Genomic DNA, 27715 nt, shown 5'->3' with positions numbered 1-27715 from the left:
CTCTTCGCATCCGACTTGTAGATCCTCACCGCAACGTGCTCGAACCCGTATTTGATACGGCTACCGGCACCCTCCAGGATCTTCGCAGTCTCCTCATTAAGAGTGAGGACAACCTGCCTTCTCAGTCCCACTGCTTCCTCCACCTTGGCGACCCTCCAGTCCGCCGTAGGGAGTGTGGGATTGCAGATTTTAAGCATGGCCAGAATGGTGTCAGGGTCCGCCGGCTTCTCTGTCAGCCATACGCGGGCCCTCGGTTTGCTGGGGATCTTGTCCCAGTCCACCGCCTCCAATCTGGCTCCTGGGTAAACCTCCCCAAGCGACGCTATCATTCGCTTGTAGAGGCTTACAGACCTCGCATCTTGGCACGCTATCACCTTGATGCTACCCTGGTACCACCCTGCATCTTCGCAGTCCGGTGGGGGTCCTCCGCTCTTGAGCATCTCCTCCATGAAGCGCCCATGCAGCTCATTTACTACCTTACGCCAAAGTTCCTTGGGGATTAGGCCATCTTTGGAGCCATTATCAATGACCCCAATGATGGTCCTGCCCTTGGTAACTTCGGCGAAGGATCTGCTACTCTGTGTCTGCACCTTCTTCTTCTTAGCTAGGGGCGCTCCACCGTCGGTCGACCTCTGCCTTTTCGCACTCTGTGCACTCTCCTTGGCAGAGTCGCCTACTCCTGTCGGCTTTTTTGGGTCCAATCTGGCTCCCGCTCTTGCTGGCTGAAAGTCAGGCAGGATTTCTCTCGCCCACTTTATAATTTCGGCCTGATCGGGATTGGACTCCGCCGATGGGTCTGCCCTCATTAGGATGAAGGCCGCTCTCCTCCTGTCTTTATAGGAGCCCTTCCGCTGCAGGGGGCCAGCAGTCGTCGGACCGGGGCCTTCCTTAGGGTTGCCGCCGGTGCGAAAGGAGCTCGATTCAGGGATCTTGCCCCCCACACCGTTCGGTGGTCCCATAGTGAGCCCCGTTTTGGGGGTCGGTGCCTTGGCATCTCCCCCTACACCGGCGCCGCTCGCCTCCGGATGTTGTCCCTCAGTGGGGAGCTTCGCCATCCCAGCATCTCTTTGGCCTCTATCTGCCTTGGAGATTGACGGATCCGAGATCCCATTTTCGGACTTTCTTAGGGAGTTCCGTTCTCCACTGTTTGTTTTTTTTGTTATATTGTTGTTGTTCATTTTTGGACCCACGAGTAGGCGGGAAGGGGTTCGTCCATCATGACATAGCCCGCTTGTCATGATAAGCCTGGCTAAAACTGAGGGGTCGGCCGGTCCCCCAGAGTCCGCATATTAACGTCCGTGCATCCCCCGGACATGCATCCCTCGGCATATGCTGTTCCACCTTGGATTGGGGTGATTTGAGGAAGGGAGTTTTCTTCTCCCCGCCCGACTACAATTAGCCAGCATCCTCGGCAGAGACATGACCTAACCGGGACCTGTTACCAGCCGCCCTCACGTGGAGAGTATAGTCGCACTACCATCGGTGTACACAGTTACGGCACATGAGCTCATGCGTTTCTCCCCCTGTTGTACCCGATTGGCTGACGGCTTATCTTAGAACTTAGAGTAGAAACATTATATTTTGTATTAAAACTAGCTAACAAAGTTTGTATTTCACAATGTAGAGTTTTAATTTATGAAACGGATTAAGCATCAACAGGCAAACGATGATTCTAAATACCAATTAAATAGACGTTTGAATTTCCCACCTCTAACCAGATCTAAAACTATCGATGATTGAACCGGTTTTTAAATATCTCACCTCTAGTTGTTTATTTTGAATTTCCCACCTCTGGGATCTAAAAATATCGATGATTGAACCTTTTTTTAAATTTCTCACCTCTAGTAAATTATTTTGAATTTCTCACCACTAACTTGGCGAACTAAAAATATCGATAAATTAACCGAAATTTAAATTCCCAGCCTCTAGCGAAGGACAACCATAAATCTTAGACTTAACCAATATAATATTTATTTCCCAATATTACCGGGATTACGGAAGGTGCCTCCAGGATATGAGAAATATTCTCCTGCAGGGAATCATGAACAATATGGACACAAAGGCGACCTCCCACAAATAGCTGCGGCACGTTAAGGTGAAAGGACGAATACCGCCGAAAATATCATGAGTGAAAAGCACTTATCTAAAGTTCCAATTTATCCACGATCAGTTCTTAAATACATAACAATACATAACATAACAAATACATTTTTCTAATGAAATGGTTACAGCAAGGTAGAGGTAAAATAGAAAACAAATATATACACATAAATAATGTGTGTGTTTTATTTGCGGAAATACTTTCAGTCAATAGGCTATATTGGATTTGAAATGGCAAAGATGCTTTGACAAATTACAGTCTCAGAAATAGGATCAGAAATACTGATCCTCAGACGGAGGAATTCAATTGGCAATAATGTACATTTTTGATGAAGTTTTTAGCAAATAGCTCTGCAGTTCCTTTGCCGATTGGGAATCCAATTACAATTTTGGAATCAGGACTTCAATATCCTTTCAACTGCATCCCAACATTTCGAAAATCGAACAAAAAAAAATCGACCGATTTTTGAGATTTTTGCAAGGGTAACCATCACAAAATTTTGCGAAAAAGGGGAAACATTTTATTGTCCGATTTCGAAAAACTTTAGATGCAAATCGAAGGACATTGAGGTCCTGATTCCAAAATGACTTCCTTTTTCAAGATCGGTTGGGAAATGGCCAAGATATGAGCTTGGCAAGATGCCCAAACGGCGACCGGCAGCCGACGCAAAATGCTTAAAATTCGTATGGCAGAAAATCTGAAGTACCAGGCGAACAGAAATCAGCAGAAGGTGGATTTCCACCATCCCCTCACCCTCACTTCGCCAGAAATTTGTCTCGATTATCCCTTCACTGGCCCCATGGGCTTAATATTCTAACAAAATTTTCGCAACCAAAGCCTTATTAATACGGCAATCAAAAAGCACACTAATGCTTCCTTTTTATAATTTCAGCATTTTTAACTCGATCTGTTTCATTGATGGATTGTTTTTTCTTCTACTTAAATATAAATAACTTAAAATAAAGATTGAACAATGTTAAAGACAGGTGAAGGGTTAATCTAAGTATTCTCTCATAAATTCGAAAAAAACGGTACTGAAATCCATGATGGCCGACAGTTCGCCAATCCCTGCATCGCAATTTCCAGTCCAGAACGGTAATATTCACTTAATGATGGCAAAGTTAAAACGACACACCTAGATTTTCTGCGCGTGTCACGATTTGGGGCCATCGTGAGCGAAAATTCATTGTTTTGTATGGGGGATGTTACTGCGTGCCGAGAAGTCGTGACAACCGTGGCTCCAAGTCACTCAGTACTGCGATCCCCAAGAGAGCCTCAATTGTCTACCTGTCTCCCTCTTAGTACATTGTCCCATTCCCCCCCATGAAGCCTAAGTTGGATCTCCATTGCATTAGGTGGAAAGGGAGGCAAGGCTTGGCCGTTATATATTCAGATCTGTTTGTCCCGCTCCCCCCTTATGATCAGAAAATAATATTTGCTCTGACGTCACTGCACTGCTTCCACTGCTTGATTTCGTCCACCTTCTGCTGGTTTCTGTTCGCCTGGTACTTCAGATTTTCTGCCATACGAATTTCGAGAAATTTGCGCCGCGTTTTCGCCGCCAAGGCGCGATTTTCCAAGCTCATATCTCTGCTATTTCCTAACGGATTTTGGAAAAGGATGTTATTTTGTAACCAGGACATCATTATCCTTCGATCTGCATCAAAATTTTTTTAAAATCGAACAATAAAATTTTCGACGATTTTTGCAAAAAATCCTGATCCCTTTCCAAAATCCCGAAAATCGGGTCGAAATTTTTGTTGCCCTTTTTTCAAAATCTTGGGATGCAGTTCGATGGATATCGGTGTCCTGATAACAAAATGAAATCCCTTTTCGAAATGCGTTTAGAAATTGCCGAGATATGAGTTTGGAAAGGAACAGTCTAAGCTTTAGTCACACTATATTAATCCACTATATTAATCCCATTAATCCGAAATATAGAGTGATGTTACTGTTATATTTTCTTTCAAATCTGAATCCAAAAAAACTTAAAATTTAATTTTTTTTTTTTATTTAAAGTTTTCTAAATCTACCATTAGGCATTTGAAATACCAGAACCTAATCAAAGTTTCTGTAAACAAACATAGCCAATCAAAGTTCCTGAAGTTCGATTTGGTAATCTCCAAATCTCGCTCTTTCTTTCGTTGCCCCAAGTTCCAAATCAAAGGGAAACCATCAAAAGTCAGTGCCTAAAAATGGCACACGAGCGGCTAAGGTCTTGGCCCAAAACAGAACTTCCGGCCAAGAAGTAAGCCAACTCTTAAGCTCCCCCAAACAGATTGATTTATTTATGCAAACACGCACGTCGCTAGGTCGAGTTCAGATGTGTAAGGATATACTCCCTCCAAGTTCCAGATCAGGGGCTAGAAATCCAGCACCCACTTACCCTCAATCTGCAGCCGAAAAGCCATTAAGTGCCACCCGTTCGGCAGTCGTCGTTCCAGGTGACTTTGAAAATTGTAAAGCGGCAAAGTAGCGAAGCAGCTATATGAATCCCACGCCCACACCTGCAATCCCGGTATCCCCTCTGGGACACGAATGAAAGCCTGGCACGCAAGTGGCCCGGTCCCGAGCACTTGAAAACACTTGTTGTATGTCAAAGCCGCAGGGCCAGACATCAATCAGTCGTGTGACGTTCATAAAACGGAGCACGATGGCTTTCCAATCACTAAAACCCTAGGTGGACCAACAGGTGTTGCCCGGGAAAACACCGGTCACAACTCATCCTCTAGATGAGGAGTTGGGAGGCCACTGCCGTGCCCTGTCAGTCGAGCTGAACTCAAAAACAACCGTCAACTAGGCGACTGTCAAATGCGCCACGTATCCGGATTATCGATCAAACAGCGGCAGCGACTTTACGCCACTTTCTGGGTCTCCGTTTCGTCGCAGACACATATTGGATTTCAAAGTCTGCGGAACGGAATCTTAACAGCGCTGCAATTGCGGCATACTTGGTAGTTATTACCCAAAAGGTTATCTCTAGCAGAGGACGACCATGGATGACCGCACCATAGACTCGATTTTCCTGGGCTCCCTGGAGTCCCTGCCGCCGGTTAGCTCGAAAATCGTGCGCATCTTTACCAGCTCCACATTTACGGGTGCGTTGAAAATATCGACTTGAAAAACCACACCTCATGTGTGGCCCCTGTCTTCGATGTGCAATGTGTGCGACATGTTACGTAACTCGGGTTTTCACATAGATACCACCATGGAGCGTAACACACTGATGGCTAAGTGCTATCCGCGCATCAAGGACTACTGCCGGGAGAAGCACGGCCTGGAGTTTCAGGTGGTGGACATGCGTTGGGGAGTGCGTGACGAGGCCACCGACGATCACATGACCACAGAGCTCTGCATGCGGGAGATTAAAAATTGCCAGCGCCTTTCGATGGGTCCTAACTTCATTGTGTTTCTGGGCCAGAAGTACGGCTACCGACCCATACCCACATACATTGTGTCCTCGGAACTGGCGCTCATCTGCGAGGAGCTGACTTCAATGGGGGTGGACCGTGCCCTTTTGGATTTGTGGTACAAAAAGGACAGCAATGCCGTGCCTCCCATATCGGTGTTGCAACCAATTTCCTCCATTTTGATTAATTTCAATAATAAGGTAAGTTATTGAAAGGATTTTAATGGGAATAGAAAAGTGAAAAATAAAAATTGAAAACACGATTCTACAAAAAATAGTTCCACCTGTGCCTTAAATCTATATTATTATTTAAACGTGAAATAATGCATATTTTTTGGTGGTGCTTCCAGTGATTTATAGAGTGCAAGTTTCTTGGATAACATTAATGTATTAATTAATGCTAAAGTAAACTATAAAACAATTATGTTCTGATGACATACTAACCTTAAACCAGGTCCCTATAAAGTAGGAAATACAATCAGTTTTTTTTAAACAAGTTTCTTGGACTATGACAATGAATCCTTATAGGTTATATCGGACAATTCCTTACTTTTGGCTCCTCCATTTTACAGAGAGTACCCAAACTCCAGGCGGAGGACCAAGCAGTGTGGTGGGACACCCTCAACAAAATGCAGAAGCTCCTGCGAAAGGCGGCTGCCTCGCTTGGGGCCAGCAACAAGATGTCCAAGGACGACGTGCACAACTATTTCATGTCGGGTGAGCTCGTAGCTTTTTCAATTAAGTAGTGAATGTAGTGATAGCTAAACAAAAAAACCAAAAAAAAAAAAACAAAATTCTAAACGGCGTTTAGTGACCGAGCGGGAGGTGATCAATGGAATCTTGAATGTGAAGAACACAAAGAATCACTGTCTGGCATATGTGCGGTACATCAACAACATTAACCTGCAGAATCTGAAGAAGGCCTCCCTCTTCGTGGACATCATTAATCGCAGTCTCGACACCGAATCGGCCAAGCTACTGGGAGACCTTAGGGACACACGGCTGCCGGCCAAGATTGAGGCGAGCAACGCCCAGAAGTAAGGGATCGGGGATGGGGATGGGAATATTAGTTTCAACTGATTGGGATTGCTAATCCGAAATCCAAAACGGGGGACACTTGCAGATATACGGTGGAGTGGATCGGACGGGAGGGCCTGGACATTGAGACGCATGAGGAGTACCTGAATCATTTCATCTCACACTTCTATAAGAACGTGGTGAAGCTAGTCGATAGGGCGATGCGCAAAGAGGACTCCAGTGCACAGGGGCAGATAGTAACTGAGATCCTTCAGCATTTGCATGCTTGCAACAATTCGGTGAAGATATTCTACGGACGCGAAGAAAGTTGCGAACGTATCAAGCGCTATATGCTGGGGGATTCAGATAAGCCACTTGTCCTTTTCGGCGACGGAGGCTGCGGCAAGACCTCGCTCCTCTCCAAGAGCGCTTCCCTCGTGGCCACCGAGTGGTTCGTCCACGCCCGGCCCATCAATGTCATCCGTTTCCTGGGCACCACGCCGGACTCCAGTGCCTTGACGGCCACCCTGATTTCCATTTGCCAGCAGGTGAAGTGAATCCAAATCCAAAACCATAACCAAGCCCCTTGAGCTTGAGCTAACTCCAAACTAATCCAACTAAATTTTCTTCCAAACTCTACCACTCTCACTCATATACTCCCCGACAAAACGAAAAAAAAAAATACAATATCCTGTAGATATCTTACAACTACATGCTACCCTTCGAGAACATACCCGATGATCTTGTCCCCTTAACAGCACACTTTAAGCAATTACTAACTTACGCCAGCCCCACCCAGCCACTGACCCTGTACCTCGACTCAGTCGACCAGCTGACGGGCACCCAAGACTCGAACAAGGTATCCTGGATACCCACACGCCTGCCGCCGCACTGCAAGGTGAGCGCCGTGATCTTAAGTTCTACGGTCAGGTTTTGGACTCCAGTTACAGTCCGCTACTAACGCAAATTTGACTTGTCATCCAAAACAAGTATTTGTAAATAACAACTGCATGATATTCTTAAATATTTTAAAATATACTTTCTCTAATGCATGGTCTCTCACTGTAAAAACTATTTGCATGATATTTTCGCTATCCACTTAATATACCTCCTCAGCACAAAGATCTATTTGCTCTTTTCGGTCTTCAATATTTTTAAAAAGAGCTTCGGATTTCAGATTTAGTTATAAGGTTAGATTTTATTATTCATTCAGTTAAAAAATGTTATACAATTGTCGAATTAGTAGACTTATACAATAGTATATTCTTTTTAAGTCTAAACTATAGATATTGGTTTTAAAGTTTTTCAGGACTCATAAAATATAAAGTCTTCTTTTCATAAGAAAGTTTATGGAATTGATTAATTAAACTATAGATAGATAGGCTTCATAATCCGGGCAGAGAGGCAGAAATATTTTGTATCTCTGTATGATATATCCTAGATCCTATATGATATACTTAATACATAGTATTTGTGAGATCTTATAGGACCTGTATGATATATCTTTAGGACCTATAATGTACTTAGGTAGCCCGCATGAAATCCCTATTCCCTGTACATACCACCTGCATGCCCCAAATCCCGAATGGGAAACTGTGTAAGTTCTTCCAATTGCTTGACCTGTGCGTGCTAAGCAAAATCACTCGCAAACAGCCACTAAGAAAGTGTAATGCAAACACCTCACCCAAAACGACACCTTAAGGAGGCCGTTCTGCATGAGGCGATCCTCGCATGGTTTTAAGTCCAACTTTCTCAACAACCAAGTCCGAGATCTAGTATACCAGATGCGTTATTGACTGCTTCCAGATCATCATCTCGTGCGCCAATGAGCCGGCGAATCCAACGGTCTCCCACGAGTACCATGTCCTGTGCAAGATGATCGACGTGGAGGAGAACTTCATTGAGGTGACGGCCTTGGGCGAGGAGCTGGCGATGAACGTGATCAAGATGTGGATGAAGACGGCGTGCCGGGATCTGAACAACTACCAGTGGCGTCTTGTGGCGAATGCCATCAGCAAGTGCTCCCTGCCCATATTCGTGAAGCTCGTCTTTGCCGAGATCTGCCGCTGGCGTAGCTACACGCGTCCCCAGGAGACGCACCTGGCCAACACGGTCATGGACTCCATTATGCTGCTGTTCGAGCGGGTGGAGAAGCAGCACGGCCGCATCCTGGTCTTCCATGCTCTGGCCTATATCACTGCTTCTAAGTCTGGGCTATCCGAGAGCGAGCTGGAGGATCTCATTTCATTGGATGACAAGGTGCTGGACGACGTCTATCAGTACCACATGCCTCCGGTGCGGCGTATTCCTCCCCTGCTCTGGACCCGTATCCGCAATGATCTGCCCAACTATCTGAGTGAACGCGAGGCGGACGGGGTGAACGTGATGAACTGGTACCATCGCCAGTTTCGGGACACCGCCAAGGAGCGCTACTTCAAGAACATGAACATGGCCATTTACTTCCACTCCATGATTGCAGATTATTATCTTGGCATTTGGGGTGGTGGAGTGCCCAAGCCCTTCAAGTTTACGGAGATTCAGCGGCATCGCTTCGGCTTGGCGGACAAGGAGGGCTCCGCTGATCGTAAAGTGCCCATCCAACCGCTGGTATTTACTAGCAAGGATGGCCTCTCCAAAAGATATAATCTACGGAAGGTGGGTTCTCCGATATTTTGGTTCTGAAACCGTCTACTAATCATATTTTTCCCCTTAGTTTGGTGAGCTTCCTTTCCATTTTGTCCGCTCTCGCCGGTTCAAGGATCTCTTCGAGCATGTCCTCTTCAACTACGACTGGCTTCACGCCAAGCTGTCCAGCTGTCCTTTGCAGGCAGTCCTAGCCGACTTCGAGGATGCCTCTACCAATACGGATGACAAGGAGGCCAAAAGAGAACTAATGCTGGTAGCGGATGCCCTGCGCTTGGGTGGCGCTATCCTGGCCATTTACCCAAATATGTTGGCACCCCAGCTCATTGGTCGCTTGCTGCCCGAGATCGGGGGTAATCCGAATATAAAGATGTTGCTGCGGGCTTGCGATCGCTGTGGTCCCAAGGATTGTGCCCTCATTCCGGTTAATCATTGCCTTCATACACCAGGAGGTCCTTTGAAGGTAGGACTTCAAAAAATGCATTATGATTAAGTTTAAAAAATCCATTTTATTTCTAGTACTCCTTGGAGGGTCACCAATTTGCAGTCTTCGCCTTTTGCCTCACCAGCGACATGCGCTACATGGTCTCCATTTCCACGCACTTCATCACCTTCGACTTGTCCACCTCGGATCTGACTCGGGATGTGAATCCTGGCATCGAAGGCATCATGCAACAGCTCGTCCTGAGCCCGGACAACAAGTGGGCCGCCGCCTACTCCAACAACAACCAGACAGTGCTCCTCAACATGCTCTCCAGCGAGTTTGTGGTGATCAACAGTCCTTTCGAGGAGTCCCATGGACCAGTCAGCGGACTCTATCTTCTCAATCAAAAGTGGGTTTGCCCTGAAGTATCATCCTAACGTATAACTCATATTATATCTTTTCAAAAGCCTATTTATCACTTGCAAACTACGATGGGCTCAGTTCGATATGCGTGGGAACCTGGTGGACACCTTTGAGGTGCCTGGCGATAACAACGATTGGGAGATTCTGAGTAAGTAATCCTACATATTTAGGAAGTAATCTGTTCTTAATAATCCTTGAAATTATTCCTTACATTTAGATATGGAATTCTTCACCCCAACGGACTACAATGTCGTATTCTGGTCGGGATCCATCAATGAAATGCGCCTGAGACTGGACTCGTGTCGTGGTAGCAACTACTCCAATTCTCAGAAATTCTTTAGCGCCATGGTGATGAACAAGGGACGGACCCGAGCATATGGCTGTGCCAACGAGGAGAACTTTGAGGTATCGGTCTTCGACTTCATCGAAGATGCGGAAACCGGCGAGATTCGCTGGAGTTTGGTGGAGAACCTGCCGCGATTCGAGAACGACGACAAGGAGATGCTCCTGCAACTGCGGCTGGACCAGCACGACCGTATGCTGCTGGGAACGGCTGGGAAGGGTTTCGTTATCTGGGACTTCGGTGGTCGCAAAAAGGATTCGGAGGTGGAGTCGCGTCTTACGGACATTGCATTGTATCTGCCGCTGCCCCACGGAGTGCGCAACATTACCACCCGCATTATGCAGTCCAACTCCATCATGGTCAGCTCCCGATTGGATTACGCCGTGGCCGGAGTGCGCAAAAATCTGTACGTGTGGTGCCTCAGCTCCGGGCAGCTGGCCAAGGTGCTGGACGCCCACTTTGGCCGCATCATCCAGCTGGAGCCGTTGACGATTGGAAACTGGAACAACCTGGTCACCTCCTCCATCGATCGATCGGTGAAGGTGTGGAACATAAACAATATCTTCGAAAAGGTGCACGTCATCGACCGGCATGAGCTGCAGATCGATGATATCAGTCTCTCGGAGGTGGACATGGCGGTCACAGTCACTAGAAGCTGTGTGGGAGTCTGGGAGACACGTTCCGGCCGTCTGCTGGCCAAGCTGGCCGACAGTCCTTTGGGCGCCATTGTCACCCACGCAGAAATCACACCGGACGGACGTTACATCATATCCTCGGAGACCGGAAAGTTCCTCATCTGGAATCGTGTCTCCGAACAGGTGGTCTACAGAGACGACCAGCCCGGAATCCAGCAGATAACGCTCATGGACTACGGATATAAGGTGCTCACCGTTTCCGTTCCGAACATCAATCAGCGGGATATCCTGGCGGCAGCTGCCGGAGGAGCAGGAGATGAAGCCAATCGACTTACAGCCATTACAACGATGAGATCTGTGCCAGGTGAAGTAGTTTCTTCAAAGAGATCCTGTAACCTTTAATTAAATTCATATTTATTCCTTACAGAGGGCCAAATCCTCTTCCGATTTGACTTTCCCATCCGGATGATCACGGGCATGCCCTTCCGGCAATCTGTGATTACGGCAGACAACGCATACATTGTGGTGGTGACAGTGGACAAGTCCAACAAGGACTGCCTGGGCGTGTACAGCGCCGCGAACGGAGCTTTCGTGTCCAAGATCCTGCTGAAGGGATGCTCCATTAAGGAGGTGATCTCTCTTGTCCCTATGCCGCACAAGGCCAACCAGGTGGCGGTGATTAGCAGCGAGAAGGGCAGCGTTATGGACATCAAAACCAAGAAGCACGTGCGCTCCGTTCCTAAGTGGGGCGGCAGCATCACTCGGGATGGAAAGTGCGGTCTGTATGCTCCGACGCGGGGCGGTCTGGAGATGCTGGAACTGCGGAAGGGAACCACTGTGAAGACCTTCATTCCCAAGGTGGCGGAAGGCGTGTTCTCGGTGATCTGCATCTTTACGGAAAACGACGAGTATGTGGCCTATTATCATAGCGGACGGAAGACCATTCGAGTCTTCCGCACCGGTGACACCGAGATGATAGCCAACTACAGGCTGCAGGCCGAACTGACGGCGATCAAGAGCAGCAAGGACGGGCGGGCAATTGTCCTGGGAACTGTGGACGGATGCATGTCGGTGCTGGCCATAGTGGATCCCAAAAAGGAGGAGATGATCGAGTACCTCAACGACTTGCCGTCGCGAGACGAGAACTGGAAGGCCAAACTGGCCAAGATGAAGGCTCGCGTCGGCTTCAAGGCAGCCATTCGTGTGGCCACCATCTCATCGCGCTACTCCAAGACCTCCAAGGGCGGCGAGGACGGAGAGGATGACGAGCTGCTCACTGAAATCACGGAGGATGTGGTGCCAGTGGCCGATTAAAAAGAAAGGCAAGGATGGCTGAATTATAAATATAACATTTATTTTCGCATATAGTTCATGAGGATGTTACAAAAATACGCTCGCGTGTCCTATGTGTTTGTTATCCAGCGTGTCCTGCGTGCCAGCTGCTTAAAAATCAGTGTATATTTGTGAGGATGTGTGAGTGGGTGTGGTGTGTTTGGGAGGGATGTGTGAAGATAAAACTGAACGGGTCTTACTGAACTAAAAAAAAGTTAAAGGGTAACTGCTATTTGGTAAAAACTACTGTTAGCTAATACGAGTATAAATTAGAGTTTTTAGCGCGCACTGAGCCCCACGCTTGGCTTGAAACAATTTGAGGCGTGTTGAGTGTGGAAAACATAACCAGACATAACAAGAACCGATCCTAGCGGTGCAGAGAGCGATGCAAAACACAAACCATTAACACTCTGCTGCTGATAATTCACTGATAACTGATAATTTAAACTAACAAGCGATCTAAAATGGAACCCGGTCGCAGTTACAGTCACAGTCACAGTCACAATTACAGGGTAAATCAGGATCTAAATCTCAATCTCAGCTCGGCCAATCGAGTCAATTCAAATTGAATCGCATACAGAACACAACTCAGTGCTAATACATTAGACCGATCAATTGTTATATTAGAACAAGTACAATATATAGTTTGGAGTAGGCATAGTAGTTATAGTGTGATCTGTTAATTATTGTTACTGTTGTTAATCTGCTTTCGACACTCGCTGCTGCTCTTGTTACTAAACATTATTTACGTAAATATATATATATAGATGTGCCGACTTGAAAAGCATACAACTATGTTAAATAATAAATGATCATGTAGTAAACGAGGCCTTGCTCGCTTTATGTTTGGGCGTCATTGCCTGTTTCTGTTTCGGTATCTTATATGTATAGCTTAGGATTTCCAGCCTCCGGAAGCCTTAGCCCAACTAATTAGACGTGATTCTCCTTCTTGATCTGGGCCAACTTGGCCTGGAGGTGCTGCAACCGGTTCGGCGACATGTCCCGCTTCTGAAAATCAATGACATTTTAGATATCCACTTAGTAATGCTGATAGATCAACTCACATCGCGCTTGATGAGGGACGCCTTCTGAGAGTTAATTGAGTTCAGGCACAGATTCTCGTCGGCCACCTTGTTGTCCAGCATATGGGAGCCATCATCTGCGGAGCGGCCGGAGGACAGCTTGCCGCCCACACCGCCTCCACTCAGATGATACTGCAGACGATCCATCCAGAAGTCGGCATCGTGGGCGGTGTTCTGGTGGTTGGCATCTGTGAGATAAGAACGGGTAGCTGCTGCAGTGGGTCGCGTATAAATGTAAGTTGGTGTGCGTGGGGTTAGTAGATGCATTCGCGGTGTTAAATGATCTATGAGGCGCTCTTACCTGTACGATTATCCGGCGCCTGTGTGCCGGTGTCGGTATGGTGACTACGTTCGATTTCGGCCAGCCCCTCCTCGATGTACTTGTGGAAAGTGGCACTTGAACCTTGCAGGAAGGTGCTAAGGTCAATTTCGGGGTTTTGTTTCTGCAAAAATTTACTTTATTCTATAATCCATATCCATAAGAACACCCAGACAAGACAAACCTTGAAGTCGTAAAGCTTTTGCAGACCTTGCTGCTTTGTATCTCGGTCAGAGATTAGCTTGAAGATCTGAGATACTGTGTCGTGAGTCTGGTGCGAAATACGCTTAGAGGCGATCTCCTTGGCTCTTTGTGGTGATGCTCCAGAAGCAGTTACAGATCCATCCTTTTGGAAATTCTGTATAAAACACATGGTATAACTAAAGTAAAGATCATAAAGAAGTTACGATCACTACAAACCTTAAGGATGCGTATCAGATACGTGTGCAGCTCCGAATGTGTGGGTATCTGGTTGAGATGCTGGAGGATGGCATTTCCCTTCACTTTAGCCATGTTGTGCAGAATGGTCTTGATGGTGCGCATCGGGGTGTCCGACGGACGGTTCTGCCACCAGGTGCTGGGTAGGGCCAGCATGAACTCGTGGACTTCCAATATGACAGCATCGTAGTTCAGCTCATTGCTGCGCTCCGGCAGCATTTTCACATTCCGCCAGATGCACTTCATTAGAAGATCTGTGAACTTTGGCAGCTTCGCTTCTGGACAAGTCTCGCGCAGCAATCGGATAAGAGCACTGTTCGAAAAAGACCTTGATTAGAGTCACCTAGCAATTTTTAGTCTTTTATAACTAACCAGTTTAAATTCGTAAAGTCTACTTTGTCCAGCACTTTAAGGCAAATGCCGTTGATCACCTTGTTGTACTGGCTGTCATCCCCCACGGCCAGTTTCGGATCAGCCATTAGATTCAGCAGCGATGACATGAGATTTTTAATGCAGGCAACGCTCAGCGTCTTGCCCAGAATGTTGGCATGGAAAAAGGTGTATAATATGGACAATAGTGGCTGGTAAACCACCACGGACTGGGCCGAAGGCATCTGAGAGAGATTCTGGAAGGGCAATCCATTCTATTAGTGAAATGAAAAGGCTCGAAAAGAAGTACTCACCTTTAGCTGTGCCAGCACATTCTGTATGAATATTTCTTCGTAGTCTCGGAGCACGGCCTGCTTCTCGGGAGATTCGATTATGGCGGCCAGCTCATTAATGGCCGCACGTGCCTTCAAGGTGTCTGTGCTGCTGACCGACTTGATGACCTTCACCAGCTGAGGATCATGCTTGGGCAGCACATCGGCCAAACTGTGGAAGAAAAGAAACTATTTCAGAGACTGCTAGAGAAAAGGAGTAAGAATACTTACTTCGGCATGTTATTGTCCATTTGCTGGGGCTGTTGCTGAAGTTGCAGGCGCATGGGACTGCGGTAGGGCGAGATACCACTAGCCCCGCCACCAGCCGAGGATGGGGATGTGGTCAGGGTCTGTTGAAGGTAATGCTGGCGCGAAATCAAGCGATCGAACTTCTCCTGAGGATACTGCACTCCGCCTGCAACGGCCCGTATCTTGATTGACTCGTCAAGCGCAGAGATGTCCACATTCGTCACCGACTTCAGTTCCATTTGGTCCACACGGACCCAATCCTTTTCAATCTCATTTATCACCTGCGGGTCCAGTCCGAAGGGACCGCTGGGCTTCTGCAGCTGGGCCTGCTGCTGTAATTGAGCCAGTTGCTGTTGTAAGAGGAGCAGCTGCGACGACGGCGCCTGATCAAATGTCCTGCGAATGTGTTTGGTTATTGGGGAGAAAAAAGAACGATTGTGTTAGTTAAGCCCAACTAGTTAAACACAACTGTGCCAGTAACATGCAAAGCATAGCCCCAACAGGGCCGACAGGAAGGGCATAGGCGACTGCGACAAACAAAAACACACGCCAGCAAGCAGCACACAAAACAAAAACGAACTCAAAACAACACAAAGTAAAAAATGAAAGCCACATTACGCCTGCCGAGTCAGGGAGTTCAAGTATGATACCACGCTGGTGGCACTCCGCTCCGCCAGGTTGCTCTGCCCACGCGCATTCAACGCCCGCTGCAAACTGAGAGTGGGTAAGAAATAAAACCAAAATCAACAGAAATCAACAGGGTAAACAAAAGTAAGGCTACTGGGATATATCCGAGGTTGGAAACCACTTTCAGGAACACACATATACTATTAAACACCTCTCCCCATGGAAGTGTCTAGGAAGGAATTCTTTTTAAAACATTATCTATATTTTTTTAACTCTATACTGTTACTGATTATTGTTTGAAATTAAATTCAATAACCCAATAAAAAAACTTTCAAAATTAAAAAAAAATGGCATGTCTAGCACCTTATGGGTTATCTGAAGTTGTATTCAGAACTTCTATATAGTACATGTAACAAAATATATATAAAAGACGCATGTGTCACACATGCTTCTCATTCCAGCTCTTTTGGATCAGTCCAATGGGTATTTTTGATGGTCTTGAACCCGCCTGGGACCTGCCTTGGTGCGACAGGGCCTGACTCATAAAGCCGGCAGTAGTTTCCAACCCTCGGCTGATCAGGGCACTCACCAAGCTGAGTGGTTGGGTTAGGAGGCTGTAGCTAGGTCTTAAGATAGTGCTTTAGAATCTGACCAGTCCCACCCCGTACACTTACCCCTCATCGTCCGGCGGAGGCAGCTCATCGCATCCGTTGCCCACCACTGCATCCTCGATCTCAATGCTGTCCTGCTGGGGAACGACCGAAGGTCTAGTCCCGCTGGGCCCCTCAACGACGGGTGGAGGCGCCGGTTTCTTTGTCTTCTTGGCCCGCTTAATGCGTTCGTCCAGCATAGACAGATCCTTTTCATTCAGCTGGCCAATCATCTTGTAGGTCTTCTCGCCGGCAAGGAAGAATATCTGGACGACGCAGTTGAGAGCGGCACTGCGCACAGAGTTGTCCCGATCGGAGATCTGGCGAGCAATCTCTCGCACCGCTGCCGGAGGGCATATGTTCATGCCGTACGATTCGATCAGGAAGGTCAGCTCGTCCAGACACTCGGTACGTTGGCGAGCGTTCTTCGACTTGAGGCCCTCCATTACGTAGCCAAAGACCTTTGCGAAGGGGAAGACCAGGATAACTTGACGCAAAACCCTTCGCACTCCATTCCTAACGGCATCCTTGGGGTCTCCAATCTAAAAGGAGAATATATACTTTATTCTGGATTCTCACATCCTCCCAATAAGCTCACCTTCAGCAGAAGGTGGGGCACAAAGCAGCTGCCCTCGTTTTCGGCCAGGATGTACTCAATGTCGATGAGCATCTGGAAGACCTGCACCAGATAGTCGAGACCCTTAATCAGCACAGAAGGGTTCGTATCGTAGAAACGCAGAGTGAGCCATTTCAGTATCAGGTCCAGATTGCATACCAAGGCCTTGCTGTTCTCAGCCAGATCATCGCTCAACTGCTCAATGACTTTTAAGTGATAGCTGGACGAAAGAAAAGGAATTATTATAAAGATGTCCAATAGGGATTTAAAGCCAAATCTTACCGAAAATCGTCGTGGAACATGTTGGCCAATAAAGCCTTGTTGACATTCGCGGCCATCATTTGCTCGCGCAGCAGCTCGGTGAACTCTTCGCGCGGCGTCGTGAAAGTCCACTTGAGCACCCGCATCTTCTGCTCATCCAGCAGACGCTGGTTCTTTGCATTGTTTATCGCCAGTAGTGGCGAGGTGTCGACGTCCTCGTCCTTCTTGCGCGTCGGTGCCGGCTGTTTGTCCTGTCCTCCGGCCGATCGCGCCGATGCACTCTTTTGAATACCTCCAGCTGCGCCGCTGTTGGCAGCGCCACCTCCACCGCGTACCGTCTTAGCCTTGGGCTCTTCGGGAATGGGTGCCTGCTGCTTGCCCTTGGGTAGGGGTTTCACTGGAAGATTGGGTCGCGCCTTATCCAGGGCCGCCGAAATGTCCTTCTTCGATGCCGGCTTCTGCTTATCCAGAGCTCGTACCAGGGCTTCGTAGCCCAGGTGGATCATGATGCCCAGAACAGCCTCGTTTGCGTTTTTGCGCACGTCCGCATTCCGATCGCAGATGTGGGCATACAGATGCGGCACCATGGCATGCAGATCCTCCTTGGACACTGACTTTGGCGGCAGACCAGGCAGCTTATCCGCCAGCCAGGCCCACAGCTCAGACTTCAGAGCTGGAGATCCACCCTTGAGGGCATCGGCAATCATCTCCGCTTCGAAGAACTCCTTGTAGCCGCCCTTCTCCCCAAAGCAATTGATGCAGTTCAGGGCGGCGGCCCGCACGAAGCTCTTGTTGTCTCCCAAGGCGTGCAGGAATCCCGGGAAAAGAGTGCGCACATAGCTTCGGCAGCCGGCGCCCATGGCTGTGGCCAGCTGCTCGCAAATGGAGAGCGCCGTCTGCGCGATCTTTGCATTGGAGTCAACTAGGCGATGCGCCAACGCTGGGGCCAAGTCCCCGATACTGGGCTTGATCAGGCGCGCCTCGGAGATGATCGCCTGCAGCTTCGTCAGCCCTTCATTGCGAGCCTTCCAGTCCTTGTCGGACATTTCCTTCAGCAGGGTCTCCGTGATCTGTGGAGCAATATCGACGCGCGGCAAGAGATCCGCCATGTTGATGGGTTCCTCTTCGACGGCACCGCCCTCCTCTTCCTCATTCTCCGCGGAGTTGCTGGCACCTCCTCCTCCACTAGCCTTCTGAACGCCACGCACCGGCTTCGGCGGTTTCTCGCCCAGATTCTTGTCGAACTCGGCCTGAATCTGGGACTTTAGAGCCGGCTTCTCGCTGTCGAAGAACATCATCAGGGCATTGCCCATGTACATGGACATGGTGCCCACTAGTTGGATGGCCGCGCCGCGTACCGTAGGATTTGTGCTCTGAACACCTTTGCGAACGTCTTCGATCAGGGTTTTGGGCTGCAGCTGGAAGCCGAACTCGGTGATGGACTTGTTGACCCAATTAAACGCCTCCGACTGGACTTTGGGTGACTTCTGCTCAAAGGCAAATGTCAGCACTTTGCCCACAACGTATTCCAGTTTGGTGGCTTCCGCAAAAGCGGTGAGGACATCGGAGGCTGCGGCGCCATTTTTGGCGTCGGCAAGTTTCTCGGTTATTTCGTTGATCACCTGGTCCACAGTTGTTGTGGTCAGCGGATAGTTTTCAGCCACACTGCGTATAACATCCAATTTAAACTTGAGCACCTGAAAAATAATTAAATCACCGCATAAGTTGGATGTCTTAATTATAGCCATGACGGAAAAACAGGTTTTGTTCCTAAAATGGTCTATAGAAACTATTGAGACAGAAAGACATTCGATTTGGATTTTATTCGCAATTAAAATTAAAACTCTTTAGTCTTCTCACCTGAAAGTTCATCTCCTTGAGTCCAGGCTTGCGTCCGCTGATTGTGCGGATCAATATTTGGGATATCCCCGCCTGCTTGGCATCGTAACTGGTTATATCGCCCATGAGTTGTTCCACAGATGCAAGACGATTTTTCCAGTTAGAGTCCACGAGACCACTGAGGATATCCGCCGGCAGAAATTCTTCGGCCTTGGCCTGGACCTCTTCGGGTGCCAGCTCTCTCTCCGTTGCCAGGGCCTTGCCCGATCCTTTGGCAGCTGCGACTGCACCTCCGCCAGATGCACCACCGCCAGATGGGCCGCCAGATGCTTTCTTCACCACTTTGCGTGCCCCTGTGGTGGCGGGTCGAGTTACAGGCTTCGGCTCCGCACTGCCGGCTGCTGCCTTGGCGGGAGCAGCAGCCTTGACCGGTGGAGCTGAGGCAGGTCGAGCCTCCTTTTTGGGGCCGGCAACCTTTATCTTGATCTCCGCCTTGTCGTGGCTCTCTTTGATCTTTCCCATTTTGAGGGGATCTATGTCGGTCAGCAAAGGCGCCACTGCCTTCTCACCCATCAGCTTCATGAGGGTGCCGAGAGCTTCGGCGCTGCTGTCGCGGACCGTGGGATCGGGCTCGTTCAGCGTCTTCACCAGACTGGTGGTCAGCAGCTTGAGAAGCTTCTTGTTTATTGCCGTGGGCTGCGTGCGCGTCAAGGCCCTTGCCAGGAACATGGCAGTCTCGGATTTAACACTGGGATTCTTATTGGCAAGCGACTCCACGATAGATTCTTGTTGGGCTTCCAACGAAGTGGACAGATAAATGGCATCGATGGCCTCGCGCAGAGCAGTTACAACATTTGGTTTCTTCTCCTTGAACTTTTCTAAGAGAGATGGCACGCAAGCCTGCAATGAAAGGGTATTAGAACAGTATTCTTTGTATTCTTTTTCGTATCCACTCACCGATGCATAGTTGGAGAATCGCTTGGCAAGTCCTTTGGCCAACAGAGCGAGGCACTTTCCCGCCATCGCGACGAGCACGACGTTCGAGTCCTTGGTTATGATTTTCTTCAGGGTGCTTACCAAAGTCCCATACTCGCCGTTCTCCAGCTTGGGGTTATCGGTGAGAATCTTCTCCAAGGCCTCAAGCGACTCCTTACGCAATGTCCACTTCTTCTCCTCCAGTTTGTCGTAAAAGTCCTTCGGCAGTTTGGAAAGTATATCCACGGGATCCATGAGATCCATGGGATCGATTTCCTCGGCGCCGGCTTCGCCATCTTCTTCTACATTACAAACAGGATTATTATTTTATTTAAGGATTAATCTTCGAATCCATTACCATTATAGGCATCTTCGTTTTCTGCTGCAACTTCGGCCATCTTAGCCTGCTTCTCCTGCTGCGATTTCAGATATCTGAAGAGAGACACACTTTAAATAGAGGATCAGCTAGGATAGAGTATATAACCTACCTTGAGGGCTCCACCCGCTCGCCCTTGAGCTTGTCGAACTCGTCCTCCAACTCTTTGAGAGTCACCTGGGGCAGAGTATTGATCTGTTGCTTCATCGGTGCACCGATCCAGCGGTAGATCTCCACAGCCAACTGCTTGCCTTCGTCGCGCACCGCCTTGTCGCGGTCGGACATCAAGGGGGCCAGCTTTTTGATGAGTGGCTTGACGCTGATTACCTTATTTCCAAACTCGCGCAGAGCCTGAGTGGAGGCCGCTACGCACGCGGACACGATTTTGGGGTTCTTGGCCTCCATGCCCTTGACTAGCTCCTCGACGACGGCTTCCTGCTTTTCAATCTCCACATACATGAGAGTCACCTGGACGGAGAGCTCCTTGGTCTTAGTCCTGGGAGCTGCAATGCACTTCTGGACAATGCCATTCATAACATCGCCCACAGTCCGGCCGGCTAGTCCGCTGTTCTCGACGAAAATCAGCGCCGCTTCCAGTCCCTTCTCCTGGGCCATGGCGTTCGAGTCCACTACCATCTTCTTGATGAGTCCGGCGAACTTGGACCATTCTGGTGACTTCTCATCGTCGAGTTCGCGAAATATCTTGGCAGCCTCCTCGAAGCCGTCCACTCGCGCCTTCCACAGCTTGTGCACACATCGCTCCTCCACCGGCAGCTTCTTGTACTCCGTATCCTCGGTCATCGCGGTCTAGTCTTGAATCAGAGTCGGTCGGTCGGTGTCTCCTCAGTGGTCTATGGCGCATTCAGTTGGGTCAATGAACATTCTTCGAAACAAATACAAAAGAGAAAGAATAAACAAAATTACTGGAATTTTCTATAAAAAATAAACAACAACACGACTGATCTCCAATAGAGCAGAACTATTCTGGTTGTCAGGAGCTATCAAAAGTAATGTCTCAAAATTGAGCTTAATCGTCGATGAAATCTTCTAGCTGAGGCCAAGGAAACATCCGTTACGGTTCGAATGGCAGCCAGCAGCCAGTAGCCATCAGCCGGCAGCTGGCGGAGGTGAAGGCGACAAAAAGTAAGTGGGTCGGCCAAGACGCCGGTCCATATTTAGATTGCGCTTCATTAGTGCCAGTTACTTGGGCCGAAATAGACTTTAAAAAATAGGAGCGTGCGAATTGGTTGGACTTTTGGGGAAAGGTTCGTGGGCTTGTCACCAGGATGGGTGATATCATGGGACTAAAAAAAAATCATAATAATGAAGAGCGCGCGCAATACGCATTCATCACCCGGCGAGCATGACACACACGCACATCACTGGTGACTGGCTTAGGTAGAGGACTCCGCCTCCAGTAGTCTGCCTAATCCGAGGTCTTTGTCAATCACGGGAGGGCCAGTGGAGGAATGGATTTCCATTCAAACCTTCTACCTAACTACCTACCAGGGATCAACCCCCTTGGGAAACAACAGCGCCACTGGTTTTTTTTTTTGTCGCTCTTTCGTAAGCTCTCTCGAACAAACACCGACGCTGCGGCTCTCCCGTTCGAATTAACGGATCCATCGACACAACAACAAATGTTTCTCCTTTGGGGCCGTGCGTCAACAAAATGCCGTCCATTACAGTTGCTCCTGGGGTATAATTGGAGCTCTAATTGTTAATTTCCAGTGGCTGCTACTTGGAGCAAACCTGGGGGGCCATCCTTGGGACAATCTGCGAAGCGTTTCGCGATTCAAGACAACCGCAAACAACGCCCACAGCCGGAACGAAACCGAAACACTTCCCAGTAACTGCATTTCGATGCACTTTGGTGCATTCCGCCACACTTACCATCAGAATGCGGATCCGCGGCTGACGGACGACGGCGGGGCGGACAGCTGGGCTGAAGGGCTGCGCAGTGCAATAACTTCGATTTTTCGCAGGCGTCACACACACAAGCACATAAGCGAGACAAACAGGCCACCAACACGCTCCAACAAATCGACGGTCTTTCTCGCGACTGCCTGCGACAGCACCAATAATAAATAAATAATAAATAGCTCTTTGTGGCACTCCTGCGCTGCGGAATATTCTTTGATGGCGTGTGGTAAATAAATAAAACCGTCCGATTTGCAGCTTGCAGTTCTGCGACAGTGTTGATAACTTAGCTATTTTCACGTAAAATTTAGCTATTTTTATGTTTCAGAGCCAGTTACTCTGGCTATGTCCTATGTTTCTGTTGCTATTTTTACTCGATAGTTACATTTTTTCGATAAATATATCGATGTGGCGCAAAATCATCGTTCATGTTACATCTCTAATGTTTCTTATTTCTCCAAAAATAATGGCTGGAAAATGTGAACAAAATGCATAGGGATTCAAGTTTACCACATTTTGTTCAAAAAACTGGGTTTTTTGTTTCTTTTGTCATTATAATTTAGCTTTTTATGGCTTTTTCAGTTTGCCAGCACTTGCTCCTCACAAGTGGCCAGCTTAAGATATTATCCTAACGCTTTCAAAATATTTTACAGAAGCTCGCTAGGCGCGAAAATCAAAACTTGTAACTTCAAACCTTTCATCGGAAGTGTAAATCACGAATTGCCTTTAAAAAAAAAAAAGTAAATTGTATTATTGATTAATTTTTGCATTAATCTTTTAAAATCAAAGTCGTAGCTTGTAAAAAATTTAAGATAACTCCACCATTTCTATCATTTTTATATAAAGAAAATTTAAAAAACTTATACGGTGAACGTAAAAAGACCATAAGAAAACTATTATGTATCATTAGTAAATAATTGTTATATAGTATTTATTGTGGATGAATCGATTCGGGTAATCTCCAGAAGGTGAATCGTATGCCCGCCCATGAATTCCATCACATCTACGCCCGATTCCTTGCCAATATCGTCCATGCTGATTGGAAGTGCTTGAAGCTTCCACTTTTTCAGTAAAGCCTCAATAGACCAGTCAGCACTGCGTTCTTGGTATGTGAATATAAATTTGGCACCTGTGTTTCGCTCCAGCAGGAATGCCACTGTTACTACAATATCCTCGAAAACGCTTGGGTCGTAAAAGCAGTCTGCGGCGATAATCAAGTCCAGCGGGGGCAGGCGAAACACGCTATTAAGCAGCAGACCCCAACTAAGGCCCACCACATCAATATCTACGCCGGGCTGCAGCTGATTCGCGAGGCAGGACTTTCGTATATGGGCCAGGGACTTGGGCAGGATACAGTTGTCGGTGAGCACCACCTGCGCACGGCACTTGGCAGCAAGGATTCCGGGTAGTGCGGTGCCACTACCTAGTTCCAGTATGCGCTTTCCAGCAAGAGACTGGCGGCGTTCCCACAGAAAATGAGCTAGCACTGGGGCGCAGGGCCACGTATAGAAGGAGTATGCTCCCTGAAGCAGCTGTAAATTTATTGTTTAGGTTTAGGTTACTGTTCTGGCGTATAAATATCTATCACCTACTTCAGGTATCTTTATCTCAAGTCTCTCCCCTCCAGCCGATCCACCGCTGAAGACAAACTTGCGAATGTGCTCGGCAGTGGCTGTAGGTGTGGCTGTGGCTGCCACAATGTCGTTGTCCTCGCTGCCGTTCTTCATGTGGAAACGCATTTTAACTCGACATGCGGGGTCGTGGCTTTTTTCACTGATCAATTGTAACTTTTCTGTCTTCAATGTTTTGTTTACAACCTGTTTGATTTGTGATGCGAGATGCAAGGCGATAAAGTTATCGATTTCGCTAGAGGTGGTAAAAGGGCATCCCACTAGCAGGTTAATTTAAAAATAGTTTAGGGGGGCCATGGTAAAAGGTTAAAATTATTTTAATATATTTTATATAAACTACGTTTTTCAATTATTTAATAGAAAGTGCGCAAATTGTTTCTAAAAGAGTTTAAAGTTAAACAGAAGTCAGAATAAAATACCCCATTGTTTCTGTCCATGCCCTTGCCATCAATGCTGAGACAAGTGCGCAAGAACCCAGATATCGCCCATCTCCAACGATCGTCCGCGGTTTTGTTTTTCTAAGATGGAGGGATTCTTTGGTAGTCTGCTGGGTGCTGCGTAAATATAGGACAACATGGACGTCAGGCGTTCCTGGGGCAATTGGAAGTTTTGTGGGAAATTGGGCCAGGGTGGATTTGGAGCGGTGCTCCACTGGCGGCACGAGACTAATGGCCGGGAGATAGGTAAGTTTATAAACAACTTTTCGGTAACTTTCGTGCGCATGTATGTACATATATGGAAATGCTTTTCCGTGTGTACGTAAATGCGGCGATTTCTGGGAAATCGGGCTGATGCAAGCAATTCCCTCCTACCGTTGATAGGGCGCCACCCGCGCGGATTCTATGCGTGTGTGGCCCTCGGATGTGATAGCTTCTTGATTAAGGCTGACTCAGCTGAGAGCTTCTACGTCGCAGATATTGCAGCTCACTTAAGTTTATTTTTGTTTCCGTTGCAGCTACCAAGCATATCCAGGATGTGGGCCCGCTGAGTGCTGATCAAAAGATAAAAATCAAGGAACGGTGGCACAAGGAATTAAAGTGGACGCGGGAGTTTCAGGAGCTTTCGAACATCGTAGCAGGTGTGATCTTGGATATTGAGGATCCCGGTTTTCTGGACTACCTCAATGGTTTAGGCTCGATGCCGGTCATCGTGCTGGAGTACTGCAACGGAGGCGATGTAAGAAAGAAACTCAACAAACCGGAGAACATTAACGGGTTGGTGGAGTTTGAGGTGCGTGAAATTCTTAGATCCATGCGAGTTGCCTTGCATTTCTTGCACTCGAAATGTTTGGTGTGCCATCGTGACTTGAAGCCGGACAACATCGTTATTCAAAAAACGGGGAATGGTAAAAATGTTTACAAGCTCACTGACTTCGGGCTAGCCAGACCGGCTCCCGACAAGACGATGCTCCAAAGCGTAGTCGGTACCCGGCATTATTTTGCACCGGAGGTGGTGGAGTCAGGAGTGTACAACATGGCTGTGGACTATTGGTCTCTGGGCATCATAGCTTACGAATTGGCCACCGGAGAGCTGCCCTTCATACCCCATCAGAGCCCAAGAAATATACTTGTTAATCTGATTAACAAGCCGACTGATTGTATTGCCATTACCGAGGACGTGATGGATCCCAATCGATTTGTTAATCAGACGGAGCTCCCTGCACAACATCATCTGACGGAACCATTCGCCGTGGAGCTTACAAAGTGGCTGCGCATTGCTCTGGACAGGGATTACAAGCGACGCGGCCAAATGGCAACTGATGAAGTACAACAAGCAGTCCCAGTTGTCTTTGCATCTCTCGACCGACTGCTCCAAATCAAGGTGCTCACCATTTTTGCCATGAACTGTTGTAAGCGTCTAGCGTATGCGGTTACAGACAACACGACCATGAGCAGTCTGATTCATCTGATTGAAAGAGATACTGGAATTTCTGGGAATGAGTTGTTTGTGGTGTTGCCCATTTCCCATCCAGTGAAGCAAATTACTCCGCGCACAAGGCCAATAGATCTTTACGTACCGGAATGGTGCGACACGAGCAAGGAATCACGCAGGCGTAACACTCCACCAGTTATGCTGTATGTCGTCAAAATTAACGAGTCTAGCAACTACAGCGTGCAGGAGCCAATTGTGTCTCCATTGATGAAGAAATGTAATTCCAAAAAGGTCGATTCGAAGGAAGGATGGTTATCAAAAAGATTGGCCAAAGATTTTCACTACACAATTAATCACGAGCAGGATATCCTGGAAACATTTCTGCGAGGTCTCTATGAGCATGCGCTCTCTCTGGAAGACGAAATTATTTCAAACCCATGTAACGACAACATAAAGGATGAAATCAATGTTACGACATATGCGTACAATCAGATTCAGAAATTGCGTTCTCACGTTGAGGAAGAAAAATTAATCTCACCGGTTAGTTTTTCGTTGAGTAAAGCAGGCCAATTAAATTAGTTTAATAAATATCTTCGTAATTTCTTTCAGCTAAACGATAGTGCAGAGTGGGACAAGATTTCAGAGGCGTTCAAGGGCATTACCGATATTGCAGCATCAATCGAGGGACACTCTCAATCTGCTTTACGTCAAGCCCGAAACGAAGTAAAGGAAACCAAGGACCTGCTCAAAGAGTATAGTGAGAAGGATGTATTTAATGTGTAAGGAAATGTTTTTTTAATTTCCAAAAGTTCATTAATATTAATAGTTTATTTCCCTTAGGTCCAGATTCATAAGAAATCATAGTCAAAATGGGATAAATTTGAACGATTTTAGGAAAAAGATACTTGAGTTTGCTGAAAACAGGTCCAAGTTCTATGAGCAGGGATCGCTGCTGTCGTACTCCCAGAATATCGATAAGCTGCATTTCTATTTTAAACGAAACCAAAAAACCGTCCCAATAGTCAAGAAAAAATTTGAGGATATTCAAAGCGATATTTTTAAAATGCATGTAAATATGTTAAGATCAGCATCGGAAAATAGTAGGGGACCGATGCTTCAACCGACCGATGCGATAAACGAACTGTCCATGAGTTCCCAAGGGCCTACTTCGCTGCCTTATGACCCAACTACGTCCATTTTGATTGACGAGGCAAATAAAATAATGAAGATGTTGAATAATATGAAATAATGAAGATGAATGTTTCAGCCCTTATGTATTTCAACTAACCATTTTGCATACTTGCAGGATATGCCAAGAAATGGAAATCGACTCATAAATGTGTATCCTTTGTTAAATCAAAAAGTTGCAATCAACTCATCATATTTATTTTCGTTTTTGTTATCGCTATTTTAAGAGTTTTTACTTTGGCGCCGCTTACTCCGTATTTGTAGCCAGAAAATTTAAAGAGCTCCAATTGGCACTCAGTTATGTTTGCGTGTGTTTTGCCATTAAAAAGGAAAGATGTTTACCAAATTTGTTTTAATTTTTTGTTTAAACCCATCACAAAAACCCGCACGTTTTAACTCGGATGGCAATTCTAAAATCTTCCGTCGAGAAAGCGAAACTACTCGATAAATTTAATTTGAATGCAAATTACGTCTACTGTCCAGATGGCCATTAAGTTAATCATGTTTTATATCCACTTTTTAGCTGTAATTGAACGCCTCTTTGTGCCTTTTATGACAAAATAAACATTTTCAACCGAGAAACTAATGAGGGCATGCTTCTAATTGTTAATTTTAAAAATAAAAATGTGTAATAAAAGGGTGCT

The 27715-nt window shown here is 47.2% G+C and overlaps 4 protein-coding genes across 12 annotated transcripts; 2 read left to right on the top strand and 2 right to left on the bottom strand.

Annotated features, from left to right (window-relative positions):
- The first annotated feature begins 4802 nt into the window (after positions 1-4802).
- On the top strand, positions 4803-12901 carry LOC6494166 (NACHT and WD repeat domain-containing protein 2). Its single transcript, XM_001965934.4, has 12 exons — positions 4803-5199; positions 5302-5711; positions 6083-6227; positions 6322-6547; positions 6634-7075; positions 7225-7425; positions 8334-9182; positions 9241-9633; positions 9690-10003; positions 10062-10165; positions 10235-11359; positions 11423-12901. The coding sequence occupies exons 1-12, from the start codon at positions 5097-5099 to the stop codon at positions 12307-12309; spliced, it is 5199 nt and encodes a 1732-aa protein (XP_001965970.1). The 5' UTR covers positions 4803-5096; the 3' UTR covers positions 12310-12901.
- On the bottom strand, positions 12329-22734 carry LOC6494783 (protein mini spindles). Of its 9 annotated transcripts, none has more exons than XM_032456463.2 (17): positions 22354-22728; positions 20573-21343; positions 20443-20516; positions 20067-20386; positions 19131-20009; positions 17292-18967; positions 16992-17229; positions 16418-16935; positions 15735-15830; positions 15099-15512; positions 14850-15039; positions 14539-14792; positions 14149-14479; positions 13913-14086; positions 13711-13852; positions 13392-13618; positions 12329-13335 (listed from the first exon to the last, which is right to left on the bottom strand). In XM_032456463.2, exons 2-17 carry the CDS (start codon positions 21259-21261, stop codon positions 13258-13260), a joined length of 6300 nt encoding a protein of 2099 aa, XP_032312354.1. In that variant the 5' UTR covers positions 21262-21343; positions 22354-22728; the 3' UTR covers positions 12329-13257. The 9 variants fall into 9 exon arrangements, with proteins under 9 accessions (XP_032312354.1, XP_014760099.1, XP_014760097.1 ...); XM_014904613.3 differs by having other exon boundaries at positions 13392-13621; positions 22354-22727; XM_014904611.3 differs by having other exon boundaries at positions 13392-13597; positions 22354-22727.
- Positions 22735-23281: 547 nt separating this feature from the next.
- Positions 23282-24245, bottom strand: LOC6494773 (methyltransferase-like protein 23). The gene is made up of 2 exons (XM_001965932.4): positions 23973-24245; positions 23282-23912 (listed from the first exon to the last, which is right to left on the bottom strand). The coding sequence occupies exons 1-2, from the start codon at positions 24117-24119 to the stop codon at positions 23301-23303; spliced, it is 759 nt and encodes a 252-aa protein (XP_001965968.1). The 5' UTR covers positions 24120-24245; the 3' UTR covers positions 23282-23300.
- Positions 24246-24465: 220 nt separating this feature from the next.
- LOC6494177 (inhibitor of nuclear factor kappa-B kinase subunit beta) lies at positions 24466-27657 on the top strand. The gene is made up of 4 exons (XM_014904567.3): positions 24466-24694; positions 24967-26423; positions 26493-26662; positions 26724-27657. Exons 1-4 carry the CDS (start codon positions 24586-24588, stop codon positions 27130-27132), a joined length of 2145 nt encoding a protein of 714 aa, XP_014760053.2. The 5' UTR covers positions 24466-24585; the 3' UTR covers positions 27133-27657.
- The last annotated feature ends 58 nt before the right edge of the window (positions 27658-27715 follow it).

This window comes from Drosophila ananassae, chromosome 2L (assembly GCF_017639315.1).
Source record: "Drosophila ananassae strain 14024-0371.13 chromosome 2L, ASM1763931v2, whole genome shotgun sequence".
Lineage (NCBI taxonomy): Eukaryota > Metazoa > Arthropoda > Insecta > Diptera > Drosophilidae > Drosophila > Drosophila ananassae.
Note: the sequence above shows the minus strand (reverse complement) of the source record. Positions and strands in the feature narration are given on the sequence as shown.